At 48.8% G+C, this 20,180-nt stretch overlaps 1 protein-coding gene across 1 annotated transcript in view; it reads right to left on the bottom strand.

Moving 5' to 3' along the window:
- Window positions 1-19,612, bottom strand: part of P3H2 (prolyl 3-hydroxylase 2) — a 66,177-nt gene extending 46,565 nt beyond the window's left edge. Inside the window, exon 1 of the mRNA XM_035544686.1 lies at window positions 19,123-19,612. Coding sequence (XP_035400579.1) covers window positions 19,123-19,578 — 456 coding nt within the window. The 5' untranslated portion in view covers window positions 19,579-19,612. The remainder of the gene's footprint in view (window positions 1-19,122) is intronic.
- Between the last annotated feature and the right edge of the window lie 568 nt (window positions 19,613-20,180).

The following is a 20,180-nucleotide window of genomic DNA, read 5'->3' as shown; positions in this document are numbered from 1 at the left end:
CCTTCACTTCCAATTCTCCAGCAAGATAAATGGCAAAGAAAATCAACCAACACCCTCTACATTTTTCTTCTGTAGGGATCCAGTTTCCATGAGACTAGACTTCCCTGGCTGTGAGCTGGAAAATAAACCAGAGCTCTGCTCTTTCTCAAGGGGCCAAAGCCCAGATGAAGAGGCTGTGCATGACCTAGGATGAAAAAGCCCATGACTCTCTACATTTTCCAGGCTCCGTTCCAGGCTGGTTGCCTATAAGCAAAGTTGTGAAAGAAGTATAAATATTATTTTCTGAAAAAGTATCTTCTGGACAACAATCACAATATAGGTATCTTCCACCATCTTCCCCACCTTCCCTTCTGTACCAGGACCACAGTAATTCCCAGCCCAGCCAAGTTTCCCAGCTAGTGCTTCAGCAGCCAGCATCGCAACCAGAAACATCGCATCCCAAAACTGTCCTTACTCCCCAGTGTAAGGGGTAAAAGCCAGAGAGGGCACCATCAGCGTTTGCCTCTAGAATGGCAGTGTGGGGTTCTTGGCAGCTGTCAATGCTCAGGGCTTCCAAAAACTTACTCAGTTGCTCTCCTGTGGGATGAGATGCCAAACTTCAGGCTCCTGGTTGCAGAACACTGTGGACAAACGGTCCTCAGCACAAGTTGGGTCCATTCTGCAACTTTCTAGAGAAAGCCATGCTGGTATTTCTACTCTGACCTATTCAGCATCGCTTCCTTTGACACGGTGCCAGCAACAGCAATCCCCACATCCCAGCGAAGGGCTTAGAGCTAGGAGCAGTTCCCAGATCCCATACCTTGCAGGGCTACACGCCAGAGCTTCAGGTGATGAGCTCCTGAAGAAATAGGATCAAGCCTGCTTCCTGCACAGAAAATACTTGAAAATCCAGGACCCTCCTCTGCTCTTTCCCTGAAGGAAATACCCGGGGATGAATCAAGTCCCTTAAATTCTATTTCTGGCTGAAACCACAATGACCAGCTGGGAGGTCTGCAAGGGTGGAAAACCCTGAGAAGTCTGAGATGCAACCTACATCATCCCTGGGCTGCATCTGCTTGGCTCAGCAAGCTATAAGGGGGTAAGACAGCATCTGCGGTAACCCAGAGCCTCCTCCTCCCTCTGCAGAAATGTGCAGTTGTGGCACAAGCTGCATAACAGGAGGTGAAAGGGAGGTGAAATAAAAATATTTTCCTTATCTAGGAGATTACAGCAAGATTTTCTCCGTAGGAAGTGTGAAATGTCAGCTGTCTTAGGGGAAGCAGCTCTGGTGCCACAGCTTTTATGGCAATGTGGTTTCACTGCCCTGTCACCTGCATGCAGAGAGGAACCCAGTGATAACGTCTGCTGTCACCAAAAGAAGTGGCAAACCTCTGTCTTGGGGATATTAAGGAAAGAGCAGGAGCTGTGCCCCTCTTACACCCTACCTGTGGATTTGGTTCGGTCACACCAGAACCACAGGCTGGAAACAGGTGGCTGTGCTGATTAACCTGAGAGCAGCCAGCATGGGAAGGAGATTGCTGGTGGCAATTCCCACCTGCTGCTCCATGACAAGGTTAGATCAAACACTCACAGCTTTCTAATGAAGAGAGAACTCCTGTCTGCCTGCCGAGGCACACAGCTCAGCGTGATCCCCAGGGCACGGTGAGGCCTTCTTCTTCATGCAGTTATCTGCATGTAGAGCAGAACCTCCCACCTGCACAAGAGCTGGAGCACTGAACATACATGACTGAAATTAACTCATTGAGGAGAAAAAGGGATGGGCTGCAGGTCCTTTGGAGAGACCCACGCCAACTGGAACAGGGCACAGAGCAGCCCTGCTGGTCCATTTGCTGTTGCTACCCTTCTGTCACTCATTGGTTTTTTATTTATTTATTTTATATTCTCTGGGAGGCAGTTTACTAGGGCCTTTTAGTATTTTCTTTTAAATTGTATAATTCTAACAAGCGTGATGCGATTTGTAGCAAAGCACACGATCAAACTTCTAGCTTCTTCATATTTTTTCACTTTATTGGGTGAAGGCAGATTCTGCCCATGGTCACAAAGCGAGGCTCATTCCTCGACTCACCTCTCAGTAATTTATCTGCCACATCAGTCCAAGCACTGCAGGCTCTGAGTCCACAAACTCCAGAAGTCTGTAAGCCTGTTATTAGCCCTGCCACAGAGCAGAACCACACACTGGCTCTGCACAGATTACACACGAAAAAAAAATTAGCTAAGGAAAAAAAGAAAAAAGACGTCACCAGTGTGAAACAGGAAAGCTGTTAGATGAACTTTGTGTGCTTATTTGCTCAGCTTAGGTAAGCTTCTTGCCTTGGACCCCCTAGAGCAAATACAGTAGTAGCAGCTTTTTTTTCCCAGTACTGAGGCATCTTCTCATCTTTTCATACTTCAACAACTTTGCATCGGATATGAGCAAACAGCACCAATCATTTCCGTCTGATTGCTACCTTGCTGCTTAAGCAACAAACAATGTGATTAATGAACCTCAGAAAGCAGAGGCTTTGATAAGCACAAAACGCTGGCTAAGCACCATGAATTTTTGTTAAATTCCCAAAAAATGGAGAGCAGCTGCCTGGCACCGATTCCCCCAGCAGCAATAACTGCAGCATTTGGAGCAGCTCTGGATGCTTCTGAAAATAGGAATGATCATGTGCCAAAAATAATAATCCCTGAATTTTATAGGTGTCTGAATTAAAAAAAAAAAAAAAGAAAAAAGAAAATGAGAAACTGAGGAGACAAATATAGTGCATTGCCTGGTGCCTAAAAAGCGCTTTTTCTTTGCTTCCCTCCAGCACAGACAAGTGGAACTTGATCATATCTAAATAGAGAGTTCAAGAGGTTCAATGCAAAAACCTTTTCACTTGGTGATCATTTTTGCCATTGATTTCATTGTTTAGGGTCAGATCAGAAGGCATTCAGGGTTCAAAAAAAAAAAAGCCAAAAATTAAAATCTTTCCTAATGCTAAAAAGTCCTGGCAGTATCCCACAGAGAGATGAAGTCTTCAGCAGCTCAATGCATTGGCTGCTGGCTTAGGTTTGCCCAAATTTTTCAAGAGGAGATTTTAGGTTCTGTGAGTGACAGCGGCATATGCCATCACTGTCTCCTGGTGTGAAACCAGCCAAGGTGAAAGGTTGGGGAAAAAAATATATATATATACACATACATACATATATATATATATATTTTTTTTTTTTCCTGGGTAGCTCTTCTGGTCTATGTTACCAGCAGCAGGAACCAGTTACCAGTTTGCAGGCAGCCTCGATGGGGTTGGTGGTGAAAGCAGGAAGGGGTCGCTCATGCTGAGAAGGACACACGCTGCCCTGGGTAGGGCTGAAGTCCCTCTGCAGAGAAACCCATACCCTAAAGAAGGAGCAATACAGAAATCCTGTGACTCCCCCCAAACCATAATCCCCCACAGACCCCGTGATGAATCTCTGAAGCAATGCTCGAGTTTCTGGCAGTCTGCAGGGAGGACTTCTGGAGAAAAGATGGGGAAGGTGTGAAGCAAAAGCTCCCACCAGAGCACAAGCTGAAGCTCTGGGGCTATTCAAAGCATGGAAAATACCAAGAATTGCCCATGAAATGGCAGCTGTTAGGGCCTGGCTTTTATAAGCCACTCTAAAGAAAGCACTGAATATCCTATTTATGTTGAAAATTATACAGGTCATCTTCCATTAGTGGAATTAGTAGTCTTCCATCCCAAATTTAGTGCAAAGTTGCCCTGACACAGCCTGGGGATGAGACACATTCATACCCCACCTTTAGCATGACTGCCACCCAGATCCATATGTGAGCTCAGCCTTCTACTCTGTATTTAGACTACAATAAGCTGTGCTCTACATTTAAGGGAAAAAAAATAAAAAAGAAATCTATGAATCCAGACCTTTGTGGGGAAGGTTTCAGCAAAAAGGCAGGCTGCTTTTCTGTGGTTACTGAGGTAATGAAACCTCAACAGGGGCTTACACAATGTCAGAGTGGAAGAAATGTTAAGCATCTACTAGAAAGGTTTTAAGTTACTCAAAAGCCTTACTGATAGCATTTCAGAGCCAGCTACTCCATTCGGACACCAATGTGCAAGCGAACACGTCTTTCAAAACCACATGTGGCCAGACTATTCATACTCGCAGCCTTGTTCCCTACCATTCATGAGCCTGAGTGCGAGGCAGCAGGGCAAATCAAATAAATGACTTCATTCCTCTGGGGATATGAGGAAATGCGAACAAAGAAGCAAACATTTACAAATTCAGGATGCCATAATTTTTTGCCAAGTTTTCTTCCAGTGGGAAACTCTGAAGGATTCAAGGAATACAACTGGTATTTTCTTTCCTAAAACCCTGCACCCATGATTGCGTGTGAGCTCCTAAGCACAAGCAAGCTCCAAGATGTCCCAAATCAACAGGACTCCTTGCCAAGCTCTGCAAAAGGCCTAACGGAGCAGTTTGATACATCGATACTTCTGTAATTGGTTTGGAAGATGTATGTCCCAGGCAAAGCAGAGCTTTGGGCACTGAGTCACACAACCCTTTTGCTAAAGTAAAGGCCAGAAGCCCCTGGAAATCCTCACTTTGTAGCAGAAGGGGTGTTTATGAACAGGCTAAGATGCTCTTTCCCAGCAGCAGCAGAGCTGCTCAGCTCCCAGCAAGGACCATTGCTCCAATTTTTCTCCACGAAGTTCAAATCCAGCCTTTTAGCAAGTTCCTCCTTCCAGGACAAATTGACCCCATACTACTTATCCTCCTCAAAACTTGCTAAAGGTGAGTGCCCCTCCATGGGACTGCATCCCCACGACCTCCTCCTTGTTCGGCACAGGGACCTGCCGAGCTTACGCAATGCTGCGGCTCCTTCCCCCGTGGATCCTCTGCAGTTTCTGTTCCCTCCTCCATTTCCCTCACTTATATTTCTCTTTTGGCTCTCCCGCGGGAGGAAGACAAACTGAGACATGCTGCAGAGCTGAAATTACAGTTTATGGTGCCATAGATGTGAAATTAAGCAGGATATCTACTTTCCAAAATAAAAAAAAAAACCTCTCAATGGATGTTGAAATAAGCATTTTTCCAGCAGCGATTTTTTTTTTCTTTTCAAGCAAAGGTAAATGAAAAATAGATAAGTTTTGCTGCAAAGGGAGAAGCACCTGCAGCGACCTTTGTCAAGCAGCACAGCTCCGGATGGAGCTGTCCCCCTGCTCAGCCCCACGGAGGGGATGGCTCTGTCCCTCCTCTCACCACCTCCTGCTGACAGTAGGGTTTTTGTTGATGAGGTTCAGCAGAAAGAAATACAGAGGTGTGCAGAGTAGATTCTCAGAGCAATTTGTGGTGTGATGATGCGACGGGATTTATGGCATGGTGCGGTGATGTGATAGAGGGATTGGGCTGGGTTAAGAACATTGAGTAGACCCACTTCACCTCTCATCCCAGGCCAGACACATCCTGCTCTGCGAAATGAAAGCTGTTGCTCCTGGACAAGCCAGCTGGCTTTCCAGAGTCAGTCCAGGTCCCCACCAGAAAGCATTTCTAACTCAGAAACCACTCCAAAAAAATCCCCTTGGGTTACATTTCCTACATTGATCCTATCAGGTTTTAAAGGCCCCAAACAAGGAGCACTGTTATTTTAAAACCTGGCAATGATTTAGGGCTCCCACTTATCTGAGATGCTCTATTTCCCCCCAACTCTTAGGGACGTCATCGGGTTTTGAGCAGCAGCAGCTCAGGGCAGGACATCTGGAATAAAATAAAAGGTGCCAAGGTCAAAGAGATCTCTGTAAAGGTAATCAGGGCTGCCTAACAAGAAATGTCTGCTGTACAGCATCCTTATGTTTGTAAGGATGATGGTGGGAACTGGTCACACTGCTCCATGACCCGTTGCAACCAGGAGAACAGTTAGCTCATGTTTTCCTAATAAGCCAGGCAGCGCTACTGACTGAGCAAACTGCTCCCGTAATTGGACTTGTCTCTGGCAGGGCAGGACATTTTTAATTAATCTGCTACTGTTTATGCATGCTGTTCCCCTTGGAGCTCACTCGCAGCATGCGCAGACATCATGCAGTGCATCTGAGGCTCTCCAAACAAGCAATGTTGGTTATGTCTTACGGTGCCAAGTGTGTGGTGTGTAATTCCTGCACATCAAATTCATTTCACTGATGAGTAAGTGAGGGCACGGAGCGCTGCTTCCCTTTCTGCCTCTACCCTGACAAAACCTGGGCTGCACTGGACTACTCCCAGACTTTTCCATCCTGCCTTAATAAGTGTTGCAAGTGGCCACAGCAGCACCTCTCTGGGTCACTTGCTCCCAAATAAAGCACTGTAAGCATCGCACACTCACTGCAATAGAGAAGTATCTTCCTACATTTGCGAAGAACCTGCCGAGCATGAGGTGTTTGGCCTATTTAATCATAAGCAGCTCAGCTGCAACAAGAAACACAGTGTCCACACATCTGTGCCTGTCTTACCCTCGGTATAGGCAGCCCAGCACCAGCTGTGTATGGTGCTGAGCAGAAAAACTCCACTACAGAATGAAAGCCAGCTTGGTTTTATTGGGCCATTTATTCCCTTTCTCCAAGGAAAAGGCTGATTTGTATCAATTCTTCCTACAGCTACCAAATCACGCCCCCATCACCTAAAGGGAAATCAGCCACTCACATCTCCCTCATTCTGCGGTCAGCTGCCCAACATCCTCAGTCAAAATCTCTGTCTCGAGGGACACCCAGGTGACCAAAGTGACCTCCCCATCAGCTAAGGTTTTCTGAACCAAGAACAAGCACAGCAGATGGTGGTGGGAAAAGATGCAGAATGAAAATCCAGCATTCGGGGCTGAAAATCCACAGCTCAACACACAACGCAGCCTTTGTGCTTCGGCACAGCATCAGTGTGATCCGTCATCATTGACGCAAGTCCCCAGCAAGTAGAGGTACCGGCTCAGCTCCATCTTTCTGCTTTCCAGGCTTGTGACACTCTTGCCCCAGTGCAGGAATCCCTCACTGGCCAGGGACAAGCACTGCTGTCCCTCACACCTGAGCAAACCCCTCCTGTCTCAGCTGTGCAGCACAGGCAAACACAAGCAGGGTTTTCCTACACATCACCCCAGCTCCACACGTCTGTGCACATGGAAAGAGCCCACAGATGCACACCCAGAGAGTGTAAGAGCACAACTGTCAACCCTACTTAGCGAGATTTTGCTGTTCAGCACAGGCTGGCTGCAACACCAGAGACGGCTCCATTGTCTGACCGCGCTGACAATTCCACTGCGGAGCTGAACTGTAACATCCAACACATAAAATAACAGCAAAGCAACAGGAACGTAAACAGAAAGCCTGAAGTATGCAAACTTTTCCTATCTAATACTTCTCAAAGGAATCATGAAGGACAGGACAGTTTCTACACTGCGCCTTCCAAGATCACTGAGTGCACTGATTGCTGGCAGCTCTGTGACAGCTCTGAGTGCTGTAACTTTCAGAGAAAAAAATCCAGGCATATGGTTATTCAGGTCCCTCTACCTGGTTTCTCTGGATTAAGAAAACACTCAAAGCTAAAATGGTGTATTTATGATGCTATCGTCGAGTGTGATTTCAAAGCAAGCATCCAAAAATAGATATAGAAAACCAGAAGTGTGCTGATTAAAATAACAGTGATTTGAAGCTACAAACATCCCTGCAGGAAGCCTTGTACTGCAGTGCAAAAGTCATTTTGCAGGGATTGTTTTCCTGCACATCCAAAACCTAAACAGCAATCCGGCTGGAAGGAGCTCCTCACGATGGGGAACTCTCTTCTGTTAACCTCGGAGCTGAGCTTGGGCACCTGGCTCCCAGAGCTTTGGTTGCAGCACTGGAGAGCCCAGCTTCTGTGAGCAGAGCTCCCTGCACATCCAGGGGAGCTACCAGCCTCATCCTCCATGCCCCACACATGGCAAGGATGCTTCCCCTCAACGAACCTCCGTTCACTCCGCTTCCCATCGCCCAGCGGCACTGGGGAGCAACTGGGCTCTGGTGGGCACGTGTTTTGCCTCAGCAAACCTTTACCAATAACTTTGCAAACCCAAGTCATTGAGGCTACCAGAACGAGACCCTCACCCTGCATTCAAGCACAGTGGGGGACAGAAAATCCGAGCAGCAGGAAGCATGGCTGGAAAAGCACGACACAGAAATAGCAACTGCAAGGGAGCGTTTCCAGCTGGAAAGGTGCCGAGCTCACAGTGGTGAGCACCCAGAAGCCTACAGCACGGCCGGGGCTGCACAAAAGGGACGCGCAGTTGACAAACATCGCTTCCTAAAGCCACGCGCTGCTCTTTTATTTGCTGTTTGCTTTCCTCGTAAAAGGATCCCGTCTGAGATTGAGTTTTTATTAGCAGTAACCGAGCGAGCCAAGGTGGCTGGAGAAAGAAGCATGCTTGGATGGGCCGGCACAGCCGGCGAGCTCATGGCTGACCCCGCAGAGGCGGCTCTGGGGAAGCAGCAGAGCCACTGACATCTGGACAGAGGGATGCAATGCTTACGTTAAGGGAAATGGAGTAAAGCTGCCAACCGAGGGATGAGGGGAACAACTGGCTGCCAAAAGATATTGGCATTTAAACCAAGGGGAACAGAAGTGACTGAATGCAGGAGCGATTCCGTTCTTTTCATTCCTTTTTTTTTTCTCCCTACTCCTTCCCTCTAGCATGATGGACAACTGGAGGAGTTGAGACAACTGGGGGAGCTTCTCCAGGTTCATGGCGCACAGAGCTGTGTGACATGGTGCCTGCTCCAGCGGTGGCAGTACTGGAGCCCTGTGAGACTCAGACCAGCCTTCCCAGCAGGGATTTGCAGTCGCTGCAGCACCCCAGCGTGTCCGTGCACAGCCTGGGGTGCACAGCAAGGCACTGCACCACATGCCCCAGCATCACCTGCTCAGGCTGCTCCAACCCCCTTCCCTCACAAGGGATCAACAGACATGGGGACACCACCAAGAAGCAGAAGCCTTTCCCAAAAGCTATGTGATTCCCCTCTGAGCAATCCCTAATCACCCACTTACTCCAAAAGCCCTTTCACCGTTTTTATCCCAAGAAAGATTCTTGAGAACAAAATGAAACATTCATTTCAATGAAGTACTTCAGGAATACCAGTGCATTAAAAAAATAAAACAAGTTACATAGCTCTATAAGGAGAATGAGGAAGACACCAGGCTCTTTCCCGCCCACCCCTCCAGCATTTTGCTCGATTGCAGAGCTCTGTGTGACACTGGCAGCCCTGCACAGGGCCATCCTCCAGCAGCAGCACAGCATACAGCGAGTCAGTGCTCTTCTTTTCACGCTGCTTCGCTGAAACTTTGCGGATTCTCATCTGCTTCCAAATAGACAGAGTAACTCAGGACACGGATGCCCCAGAATATAAGCCTCAGAACAGGCAGTGCCTTGGCAAAAACCACTTGAAAAACAGAACTTTCTAAGCAAGGGAATCAACAGACTCCGGCTCAGTCCCTGGGCAGTCACAGCAACACCTTCAGCAAATATTTTCAAGCATATTTTCCAAGCTCCTTCTCTCTGTACCACACTGATCTTTTCTGGGAAGGGACACGGCTGGCTCCATCTTCAAAAGACACTGTGTCCCCCGCCCCACCGCAGTCCTGGGCTATGAACTTCAGCACATCTCCACATCGTGCCTGCAGGAGACCTCAAAGAGCTGTGGGTTTAGGCTGTGCCCTACCTGCAACACATTCACGCAGGATTTGCCCACTCTGTTTTTGCAACAAAGCTGCAGACAGAAGGACGCCAGGGCTCCTTCCACTAATCTTGACAGGACACAGCATGGTCTTAGGCTCCTGTTGCTGCAGGGACGCAATGTGAGATCACAGCCACAAATGCAGATGGTTTGGGAAAACCATGATGAAAAGCAGCAAGTTGGTGTACAACTTTTTTTCTTCATTTTTTATTCCATTAGAAACCCCCCCTATGTTGGGAGGGAGAGGAGGCTGTGCAAGACCCAGGGCAGCTTGGCACTGAAGAGGAGCAGAGGGCTTGGCAATGCATCTCCATGCTGAGGAAGGAGTGATGCCACTTGGAACAGCAGCAGCTATTCCTGACGTGAATAGCAGCGTCCAAGCCCAGTTACACCAGCTCTGTGCGGTGGTACCTGTGCTCACAACATTGGAGGATGCTCAGGCACACACATCCCACAGGCATCATGGTACAAAACAAAGCAGCACAGCACCTTGCGCTGGTCCCTGCGGCCAACAAGCATCCCCATAACACGCATCTGATCCGCGACCGGATTTTAACTCCTAAGGATGTAATCTGCTATGCTGGAAAAAGGATTTTTACAAGGCATGACCGCAGAGCCAGCATCCACGTGGGGCAGTGGCAGCTGCCAGCACACAGCCCACCTCTCAATGGCCATCCTGTCCCCTCCGCGCTGCGGGGGACGTGCTCCTCGGCGCAGCAGCATGCTCTCCCGCACCCTATCTGCTTCCCATCTCAGCATGAGCACAGACCCAGCCTTTCATCCCAACTGGAAAGAACGTGTTTTTCTCCCCCTCCTCAGCATTTTTTTTTTTTTTTTTTTAAGTGAACAAGAAGCTAGAAGCGAGTATTTGGCCTTCAGAACTGATGGGCTGCAGCCAACCTCTGCCATATGTTCCAGCTAATACATGTGGGTTTTGCTTCCTATCCAAGAATGGGGGGGGAAAAAAGGACATTTATGAGCCAGGATTCAGCAGGAGCGTGTGGGAAGGAAGGGGTGGAGAGGGGATGCTATTTTCGTTGCTGTAATTATTCAGTGGCCAAATCCCTGACACTTGACGTCAGCTCTCAGGGTCTGTTTGACTGCCCAGTTGTCATGGGAAGGAGGAGGGCTGGTCTGGAGGCACAGGCTGACAAGGAACAGCTCGTTGCTGCTTGAACCCACACACAGGCAGATGCCCTACCGTCACCAGTCATCACCCACCACAGCTAAGAAATAAAAACGTCAATACCTTATTGCCAATACGTAGGCTCGAAATGAAAGCATCCAGGGAACCTTGCGCCCTTCTTCCTGCCATGGGTTACTGCTAAAAACACAGGCCAAATTCTGACCTCATTTTCCCCTGTGTAAATAGAGAGAAACTCCACAGCCATCAGCTGGGTCACTGCAGGTTCACATGGATGGAACCAAAGCCAGCCCGGCCTCGGTCCAGACTACAGGCATGGAAATACATTACGTGCAAAGTGCAGGGGTCTCTGCTCCTTGGGAGCAAACCCAATCGGCATGACTAGTACCTACCATCTCCAAGAAAAAAAAAAATTAAAAGGATAAACAGACCCCAAAGCCCTCGCTCCAGATGTCAGGCACTGCCTCCAGCCCAGGGTCCCTCCAGCAAGGCTCCTGCAGTGCTCAGCAGGTTGGCAGCAGACAGCTCGGTTAGTGCCACCATGGTTTCCCCTTACTGCCCATGCCATCCACAATGAAATCACCGCTCGTATGAGGAAATGGGAATAATCCTTGCTGAAACTTCAGGCACAGCTAGTAAGTACTGGGCACTGAGTTTGCTTAGCAGAGCTAAATGGCATCGCTCGTTCACATGCAGCTCATTATCAGCTGCTGTTAGTTAGTGCTGCAGCCAAGGACAACAGGAGGGCTCGGCAGAAGCCAGAGCAGGGCTCACTAGGATGTATGAATGAGGATTAACAGGCAACACAAAAAGCCATTTAACAAAGCCCAGAGCAACGCAGTGCATGGAAGGGGAAGCTCAGCAGTGAGACGAGTGAAGGGCAAGGTACAGAAACTTTGGGGAACAGGGAAGGGCTGGGTCCCAGGTGACAACAGCCAACCTCACATAGCACCAGGAGCCTGCCCTCTAAAGGCAAAGGGCCCTTGGGTGCTATCGAAGCCCAGCTTTGCCCAAGCTGGGACGTGAGCCCAGCCCCAAGCTCTGGGATGCCTTCAGGTCAAGGCCTCTGAAGATCCAGCGAAGCTGTGTGAGTCACGGCACTGTCTTCTCCATCACCCAAGCCTGAGCACCAGAGATTACTGAGAAATAAGGAGGAATCCAGACTTACCTTTTTTTCTCTCCAAAAGACAGAAATTTTGCAGGCGAGGCCCTGCCGCCAGTTATTTTGGAGCCTTGGCATTGCTGCACAGCGATGAGGTGAGAAAGAGGAACTTGGCAAGACAAAAAAAAAGTAGCTCTGGCCATCAAATGGCTCATTACCAGGCTGTATGAAATGAGCTTCGTGGGTGTAAGAGCAGTTTGCACTAACTGCTGGTGTCCTTCCCTGCCAAACTCAAGCTATTTCAGCTCTAATTTGCAGTGGGGCTGAGTGAGGCTGAGCTAATTTACCATCAGTTAAAATGATGCAGAAATCGCAAACACCAATGTTTTGCTTTAGATTTGTTGTAATTAAAAAAATAAATTAATTAATTAAAAAAAAAAAGCAACCAACACAATCATCTCATCTAACTTTTAGTACAGCACCAACCTGGAGCTGGCTGGAATCAGGTTCTGTCAGACCTAGAGCAGAATTGATCTGAGAAGGAAACACCGAGTCTCCTGTGAAGACAGTGAGCTAGCCCCAAGTAATTCTTGTTAATTAGTTCAGTCATTTGCTCACCTTCATCACAAAACCCTGTCTTACTGCCTGCCTTTGCTCAGCTCCAGCACCCAGCCACTATGTCACTGCCCTCCCCGTCTGACAATACTTTCAACCCAAAATGAAACAATATGAAATTTCACTTTAAATGGGAGCTTTTTGTCTTTTTTCCTTAAAAATGATACGGAGTCCAAAGAAAGACCATTTTCTCATTAAAAAAATAAATTAATTAAAATCCAGTTAAGCTATCAACATTAAACTTTTTTCTTCTTCTTTTTGGAAAATAATTTCAAGATGCAAATGCAGCAAAACACAGACTGAGGCATTGTGGAGCTGCCCCCAGCCCTCAGTGTGGGATGGGTGCTCAATGGATATGAAAATCCGGAGCACAAGGGACCTCTTGGACTTCCCAGGCTCCATCCCATACCTCTCTTGAGATGTGCTGGTCATTTAGCAAGGGAAAGGGGCTGTTTTACCCTGTACTGCTCACCCTAAAACTGCTCCATGGGACAGTACCTGGAGGTTTCAGAAATGGGCGTCCAGCACATTGACTTCACACGTGCACATCCCTAGGATTTCACTGCTGGGTCATTGTTTTTAGCATTTAATCAGCCCACTGGGAAGCAGCAGTCATTTTAAAGAAGGAAAAGCCCTGTCAAGTACAGAGACCGTTCTCTTCCAAAAGGATGCTAACCCCATGCATTAATGGAGAGGACAACCTTGTATCTGGTCTCTCTTGTATTTACAGCAAGACTCCCATATGGGGTTTGCTTTACTAAGACATCATGCAACGACACCCAGGATCTCCTGGTGCAAAGAGAGTTAGGGAAGGCATCATTATCTGCTTTGAATAGAAGCACAGCACTGGAAAGCAGACCACCTCAAGCCATGAGCATCCTCCTTTTGGAGAGCCCCTCCTTCTAAGCATCTTAAGACTGCCCCAGCTCTGGAGAATTCAGGTTTTCAGTTTCACCATGAACTCGCTGTAAGGAGGAATTTACCTAGAGCTCCCACAAATTCAAAGCAACCAGCATGGCACACCACAAGCAACACCACTGCAGTCAGCAGCTCCGTTTACAGCAGGTTGATGCAGGTCGGCAAGAACAGGGATACTCAGTCCTGCCCTACACCCAGGACGCTGACCCAACCATCAGGAGTTTTCCATCCCATAAACCAAGTTTATTTTTGTCCACATCATTTTAAATGCCTGAGCACTAACATTTACCCTCTGGTGAGGACCAGGAATGCTGTCTCAGAGAAGCTAAATAAAGAGACGTTCCAAGAGATTAATTCCAGGATCTATTTATTTATCCAGTGTCTGAGTAATACCAACTCTCAAGACATAAGATAAGCAAACACCTCTAATAGTAATAATCCTAATAATAATGATTATCAGCCAGATCTACTATAGGTCATTGTCTGGGATGTGATGTTATATTTGGATCCAATGAAAACAAGGCTGACCAAATGGGGAGACCGCAGGTGGTGGGTGTGATGAGAAACAGCTTCAAGAGGCTGCACCTGCAGAGACTTCTAAGTACTGGCATTTTGCACATAATTCTGTCACTACCTGCAAGTGAAATCACTGCCTTCCCCCCAGAGGATGCAGTTCACCCCAGCACAGGACCTTTGAAGTCCATGCAGAATTGCAGCATACAGAAAAACTGAACAAACTTTCAGGGAAAACATCACTTCTTGAGTGAAACAAGCCAAATTAGCAAAGCAACTACACTGGTGTGAATACAGACTTACTCCACAATTCCTGGGCAGATACTCCATATTCTTATCAAAGGGCTCTGGCCTAGTGCAACAGTGCAGAGACAGGCGGTGAGGAGCTGCTTGAGATGGAAAGAATTTGGTAGGGAAACCTTAACATCCTGAGGCTTGCTGCAAATGCCCAGAGACAGATGCCCAAGCACGGCTGGCTGCAAGTCTCCCACGAGCACTGGCAGAAGTCTGAGCAGTCAGTGTGGAGTGGTTAGAGCCCGATTTTGTGCATGCAATCCCTTGAGTTTGGATTCCCATAAATAGAAAGTTTTCAAAGGCAGAAGTGGAGCAGGGCAATAATCCGTACTGCAAAGCTTTCTGAGGGTTGGGGCGGCCATTTCGTTTCTCCCTCGCCCCGTGGTCTCTGCCCAGGCCATTGCTGTGTCTGTGTTGTATCTCAGAAATCTCCCAGGGATAGGAGTGGGCAGGAGAGCACAGTGTGACCCAGGACACGCTCCTGGCCGTGCCTTCAGTGCTGCCCCTGAACTGTACAGCTGGGGACCCAGCCAAGAGGGTGACAACGCACAGTCGGAGCCCTCCCCACACAAGACTATCAGAAAGATTAAGCTGCTTGTATGAAGTTCACATGAACAGGAAAAGATGTTTAGAAAAAAAAAAACACAACTTGAACAAATAAACAGCCTCTCCTACGGCACAGAAAATCCAAATATTGTTTGCTGCTTGCAGCATGTGAAATCCTGATGATAACATTGTCTAGGAACTGAAACAACTCAGACGTGACAAGGGGGAACTCGGCACAAAGACAGAACAAGCAAGACAGGGTCAGACTCTTGCACCTTTTGCTCCACCTGTGACCAGACACCACTAGGAGAGGAGCAAGGCCCTGTGCCCTGGAGACTTGCTTTGCTTACTGCTTTAGACAAGCACAGACCCAAGGCTGGTGGTCACAGACTACGTACATACGATTCCTGCCCTGCTTCACTGATGTGCAACAGGGCATGCAGGCGAGTGGTAAGATGAGACCACTAAAAGTCAGCGTTTACGAGGAGAATAAGTGTTCACCAACACACAGAGAAAATAAAAACAGGCTGTATCACAGAATCATCTAGGTTGGAAGAGACCTCCAAGATCACCTAGTCCAACCTCTGTAGCAACCAGCTAGCAACCAGGCCAGGGGATGCTGCAGCTGGGAACAAGATGAGGCGAGGGAAAGAGACCTCGAGGGAAGCGTGTGTAGGATAAAAGAGAAGCAAGACCTAGTTTTGTAATTGAAACAGTGATCAGGATTTTGAGGTTACTTGCTTTTGGACCAGGCTGGCCTGCAGAAGTCAGCACTGGGACCAGACACGAGGCTGGCACGGGGGGCGCAGCAGGCCACCTGCAGCAAGCTCCAGTACGGCTCCCGAGTCAGCAGCCACGGCCAGGAGGTGTCACGGTGTGTGTGGTTTCCTCCTCCTCTGCTCACCTTCAGAGCTAGAAATCCCCCAGAAAGGGGGTGGGAAGAAACATTGTGGCCTGCAGGCTAGGTTTGAACAGGAACAAGATGACTCAGGCAGCAAAGTGAGCAGGATGTGATTAATAAAAAAATATTTCAGAGAGCAAAGACATCCCCCTACACCCATCTGCCAAGCCTAGAGGGCATTTCACTGAATACCACCAAAAGGAAACCACTGGCATCAGCAAAACGTCTGTCTGCCCATGGGACATCACATCAGAAGCCCACGGAAGGATGACTTCTGTCTCTGGGGGCAGGAGTGCCTGCCACCTGCACTACAGGAGTTAAATCCCACGTTCTCATCACCTCCTCCCTTTTCACCTCTTCTCAAAACCCACCTCACTCACTGCTCCAGCCAGCTGCACCCAGTACATTTCTAAATCACCCAAGAACATCAGCAACTTCAGGGAAAATCCTGCCAGAGAGTTTTCCTACTTGTGCATTTGGAAGCTGCAATGAGACGTGAAAACACTTTTGGACTCGGGCTGCTTGTTCAGAGGAGTTCGTCTTAAGTCTCTGTAGAGACTGCAATCAGCCTAACAGGCCTGATCCAGAGCGGAAAGCCCACAGACACTTTCAGCTGTCATGCAGTGCACCACAACCTCCCCTCACTTCGTCCTGCAGTCACCGGGAAGATCGTGTCTGTGAGAGAGAGCAGAGGTCTTCCTTTCTACTTCAGGAAAATATATACAGAAAAAAAAATAATTAGAAAATAATTTTGGGAGCTGATAGGGTGACAGATTCAGGGGCTGATGGGTCATGTTCTTACACAGGGGTACCATCAGCACTTAACCTAACGACGCTTGCACACTGCAGGCCAAAGCTCAGCCTGTGCATCTGGCCAGCAGGAATAAAAACCTCTGCTTTTCACACCCCACAGGAGTGTTGCAAGGATTAGCTCATGTTTATTCAGCACCATTTTTCAAAGTGCTACATGAATGCCAACTCCCCTCCTTTTTTTTTTTTTTTTTTTTTTAAATCTACTTCTTGCTGTGCCCCAAAGGGAGGTGTTTCTCCCCTCCTTAGAAGCAAATGACCCTGGTCCCCAGCAGCAGGAGGTGGACAGCACAACCCAGGCTGCTCCTCCTCCTCCCCAGAGCTGCCGATGCCATCGCCCCCTACGAGTACCCAGCGGCCAGCCCAGGGAGGGGCTGGACAGGATACGCCGCAGGATGTTGAACTTCATCTCATTTCCTTGTTGGTTTCAAGGAGCAAAACAGGGGTCAAGCAGCCAGAGAGAGGTACCGCTGCCCGGAGTTGCACAGCTCTGCACGAGCCCCTCGTCGCAGCTGACAAAAAGCCGAGCGGATGCTGCAGCCAAGGTCTCCCAGAGGGTGTAAGTGTGGATGCATCCCAACCCTTGGGGAATTGCCAAGGCATTCACTCAGCCTTGGCACGGGGAGATTGTTCGCATCCGAGCGCGTGCTAGTGCCAGGCATCAGACCTCGTGTTTTGTGCAAGTACAGGCAAATCCGGCACGGGATGTTTCTTCTGCACATGGAGTTGTTGGGGCAGACCGAAAGAGCAATCCGGGAAGGCAGCAGTGGGGTGAGAGTGTAAGAAAGCGTTATGGCTTCCTCAGCAGGACAAAGCTGGTCCCAGGGCTGCTCACAAAGCTGGCCAGAACCAAGGAGCAGCCGGCTTAGAGAAAGGGTTAAAGAACAGGTATTAAAACCAGAAGCAGCTTAATTCAATTCAAACAGTACCTGACCTTGGCTACAGCACCCAGGCATCCATGCAGATAGCATTAATATCTGCTACTCCATCAGAGAGTGAGAAAATTCAAGTGTTAGAATGGATATAAGATCTCCAGATCTTATATCTTGCTGCAAAAGCAAATTAATATGGCTCGCACATTATAAAAAAGTCTGGTTTTGACACATTGCTTTGATAAGGCTACAGCACATTGTAAAATGAGCAAACAAAAACCCCAGACCCAGAAGAAATTTTTGTTGACCTATGAACAACACTATCTGGACTTCCGCATACTGATTTTATTGAAGTGGGAGACAAAATTAGCCAATCTCATTCCCTAGTTCAGAGGAAAGTTTGCTGGTGAGCTTGATGTGAGCCAACCTTTGTGATTCTGGGAAATGCTTTGAAATCAGAAGAAATCACTTAATTTTTAGCATGGCAAATTTAGGATGATTTCCTGCACCTAGCGACAATACACAGTCAGAGCATCTTTCAGGGTAAGAAACTCAGGAAAATTCCACCAGCTTCACTAGGATCAATATATATTGAATTATAGCCTTGGTTCTCTCCCAGGGTTCCTTTCAGGAGCATTATACTACACACATACGCTAAAATTTAAGCCAAGACATTTCCAGCCTCTGACTTGTAAAAATGACATTAAGGCAACGACAGAAAAGGAACTATGGTAAATAAAAAAAAAATGCAGTAGCTCTTTGCCTTCTTGTCCAGCTGCTGTGCAGTCTCTGCACCACCAGCCCTAGTGCTGCCTAGAACGGACGTTTCCTTCTCCAACTGGAAGTGGATTTCAGCAGAGTCACCCTCTCCATGCTCTGCTGTGCAGGTCTTCACCTATTAAGTTGCCTATAGCAACTACAAGATTATGACCGTGTTCAAATAAAGCAGAAATCCAGGGGGAAATGTTCCAGAAATGTTTTAAACACTTTCAGCTTGGCATGAAATAAAATTCCCACAGTTTCTGTCCTTACAAGTCATGGACAGGAAGAGTTGCTACAGGTACCTGCCTTGATGGAGCACAGGTCTTGAACTAAAAGAAAAATCCCCTTAACTACCCTGGCGTAGGTAGGTTTTGGTGTTTGTTTTTTTATTTTTTTTTCTTTTTGGCCAAGAAATTCACAAAGAATAACACCATATCCCTGTGGAAGGTAACAGCTGCGAGGCAGCAGTACTGGGACTACAGAAAGATGCTGAAGACATCAGTGGCTGCTAACAGTGACCTTATAGCATCACGGAAAGGATTTTGTATCTCAGGGCCGGTTGAAGACCATCAGATCCCAGAAGCAGCTGTACATCCGCCAGCTTCATGGCCACTCCCAGAGCTCAGCACCAGCTCAGCTCCCATCAAGGGGAAGCAGCATCCTTTGCGTGGAGCCTCAGGGTGTTAGTGGGAGGCTCCGGGGGGCTCTTCCCTGCCTCCGGGGGGCTCTTCCCTGCCAAGTGCCCAAAGGCATAAGTTTCAGAAGGGTACCAAGCCACTCCAAAAGCCAAACACAAGCACCCCATGGGAAAACAAATAACCAGCGCACCAAGCAAGCAGAAGCACAAAGATGGACCAAGCCGAGCCTGGGTGTGCAGCAGCAGGGGGGCAGCTGGGTGGGCACCGCGCCTGGGATGCTCGGGAGGCCGGGCAGAGGGGGGGGATGCAGCGGGTGCCTACCTGGATGTAGGCTCGCTGCAGGTAGCTGTAGGGCACCCTGCGCTGAAAATCGGCTCGCACCTCCTCGGCGGCTCGGTGCCGGGACGCTGCTCCCAGCCGCGCCTCCTCGCAGCTCCGCAGGCAGCCGGCTCGCCGAAGCAAGGCCCCCCAGAAGGGCAGCTCGCCTCCGGGCCCCGACCCCAGCTCCTCCAGCCGCACCTGCCCCCGGCAGCTCCTCCTGCACCGCAGCCTCGCCTCCCGCAGCTCCCTCCGGCTGCGCAGCGCCCGCTCCAGGCACCGCGCCGCCGCCGCGAAGTCGCCGCCGTAGTACGCCTCCACGCCGCCGGCATACAGCGAGTCGAAGGGCTCCAGGGGGGAGCCTTCCCCCCCGCACCCCCCAGCCGCCTGGCACGCCGCGTGCTGCAGCAGCACGACCAGCAGCAGGGCCCCCCCCGGCCGGCTCCCCCCCGTAGCCATGCTGGGAGCCGGGTGGTTCTGCCCCTGGGCTCCGCTCCCTGCTCGCCCGCCCGCCCCCGGCCCCGCACCGCCCTCCCGCACCTCTTAAAGGGCTCCCAGCCGCCGGCCCGCCCCCCCCCGCCCCGCCCAGGCCCCCCCGCAAAGAGGGCGGTGGAGCGGGAGGGGGGCGCGCAGGCACGGCCCCGGGTCGCGAGGAGCATCCCCGCGCCGCAGCTCTTTGTAAATCGCAGCGGTACTTCTTCTTCTTCATCATCATCATTATCTTCATCATCTTCTTCTTCATCATCATCATCTTCATCATCTTATTTTCCACCATCTTATTCTTATTAATCATCTTCATCATCGTCTTCATCATCTTCATCTTCCTCATCTTTTTCACCATCATCTTACTATTCTTCACCTTCTTAATCATCTTCATCTTTTTTGTCATCTTAGTCTTCATTATCTTTTTCGTCATCATATTTTTCATCATCTTCAACTTTTTCATCATCATCTTTTTCGTCATCTTATTTTTCATCTTCATCTTTTTCATTGTCATATTATTTCTTCATCTTCTTTTTTGTCATCATCTTATTTTTCATCATCTTCATCTTTTTCATCAT

This window comes from Cygnus atratus, chromosome 9 (genome assembly GCF_013377495.2).
Source record: "Cygnus atratus isolate AKBS03 ecotype Queensland, Australia chromosome 9, CAtr_DNAZoo_HiC_assembly, whole genome shotgun sequence".
Taxonomy (NCBI): Eukaryota; Metazoa; Chordata; class Aves; order Anseriformes; family Anatidae; genus Cygnus; species Cygnus atratus.
Note: the sequence above shows the minus strand (reverse complement) of the source record. Positions and strands in the feature narration are given on the sequence as shown.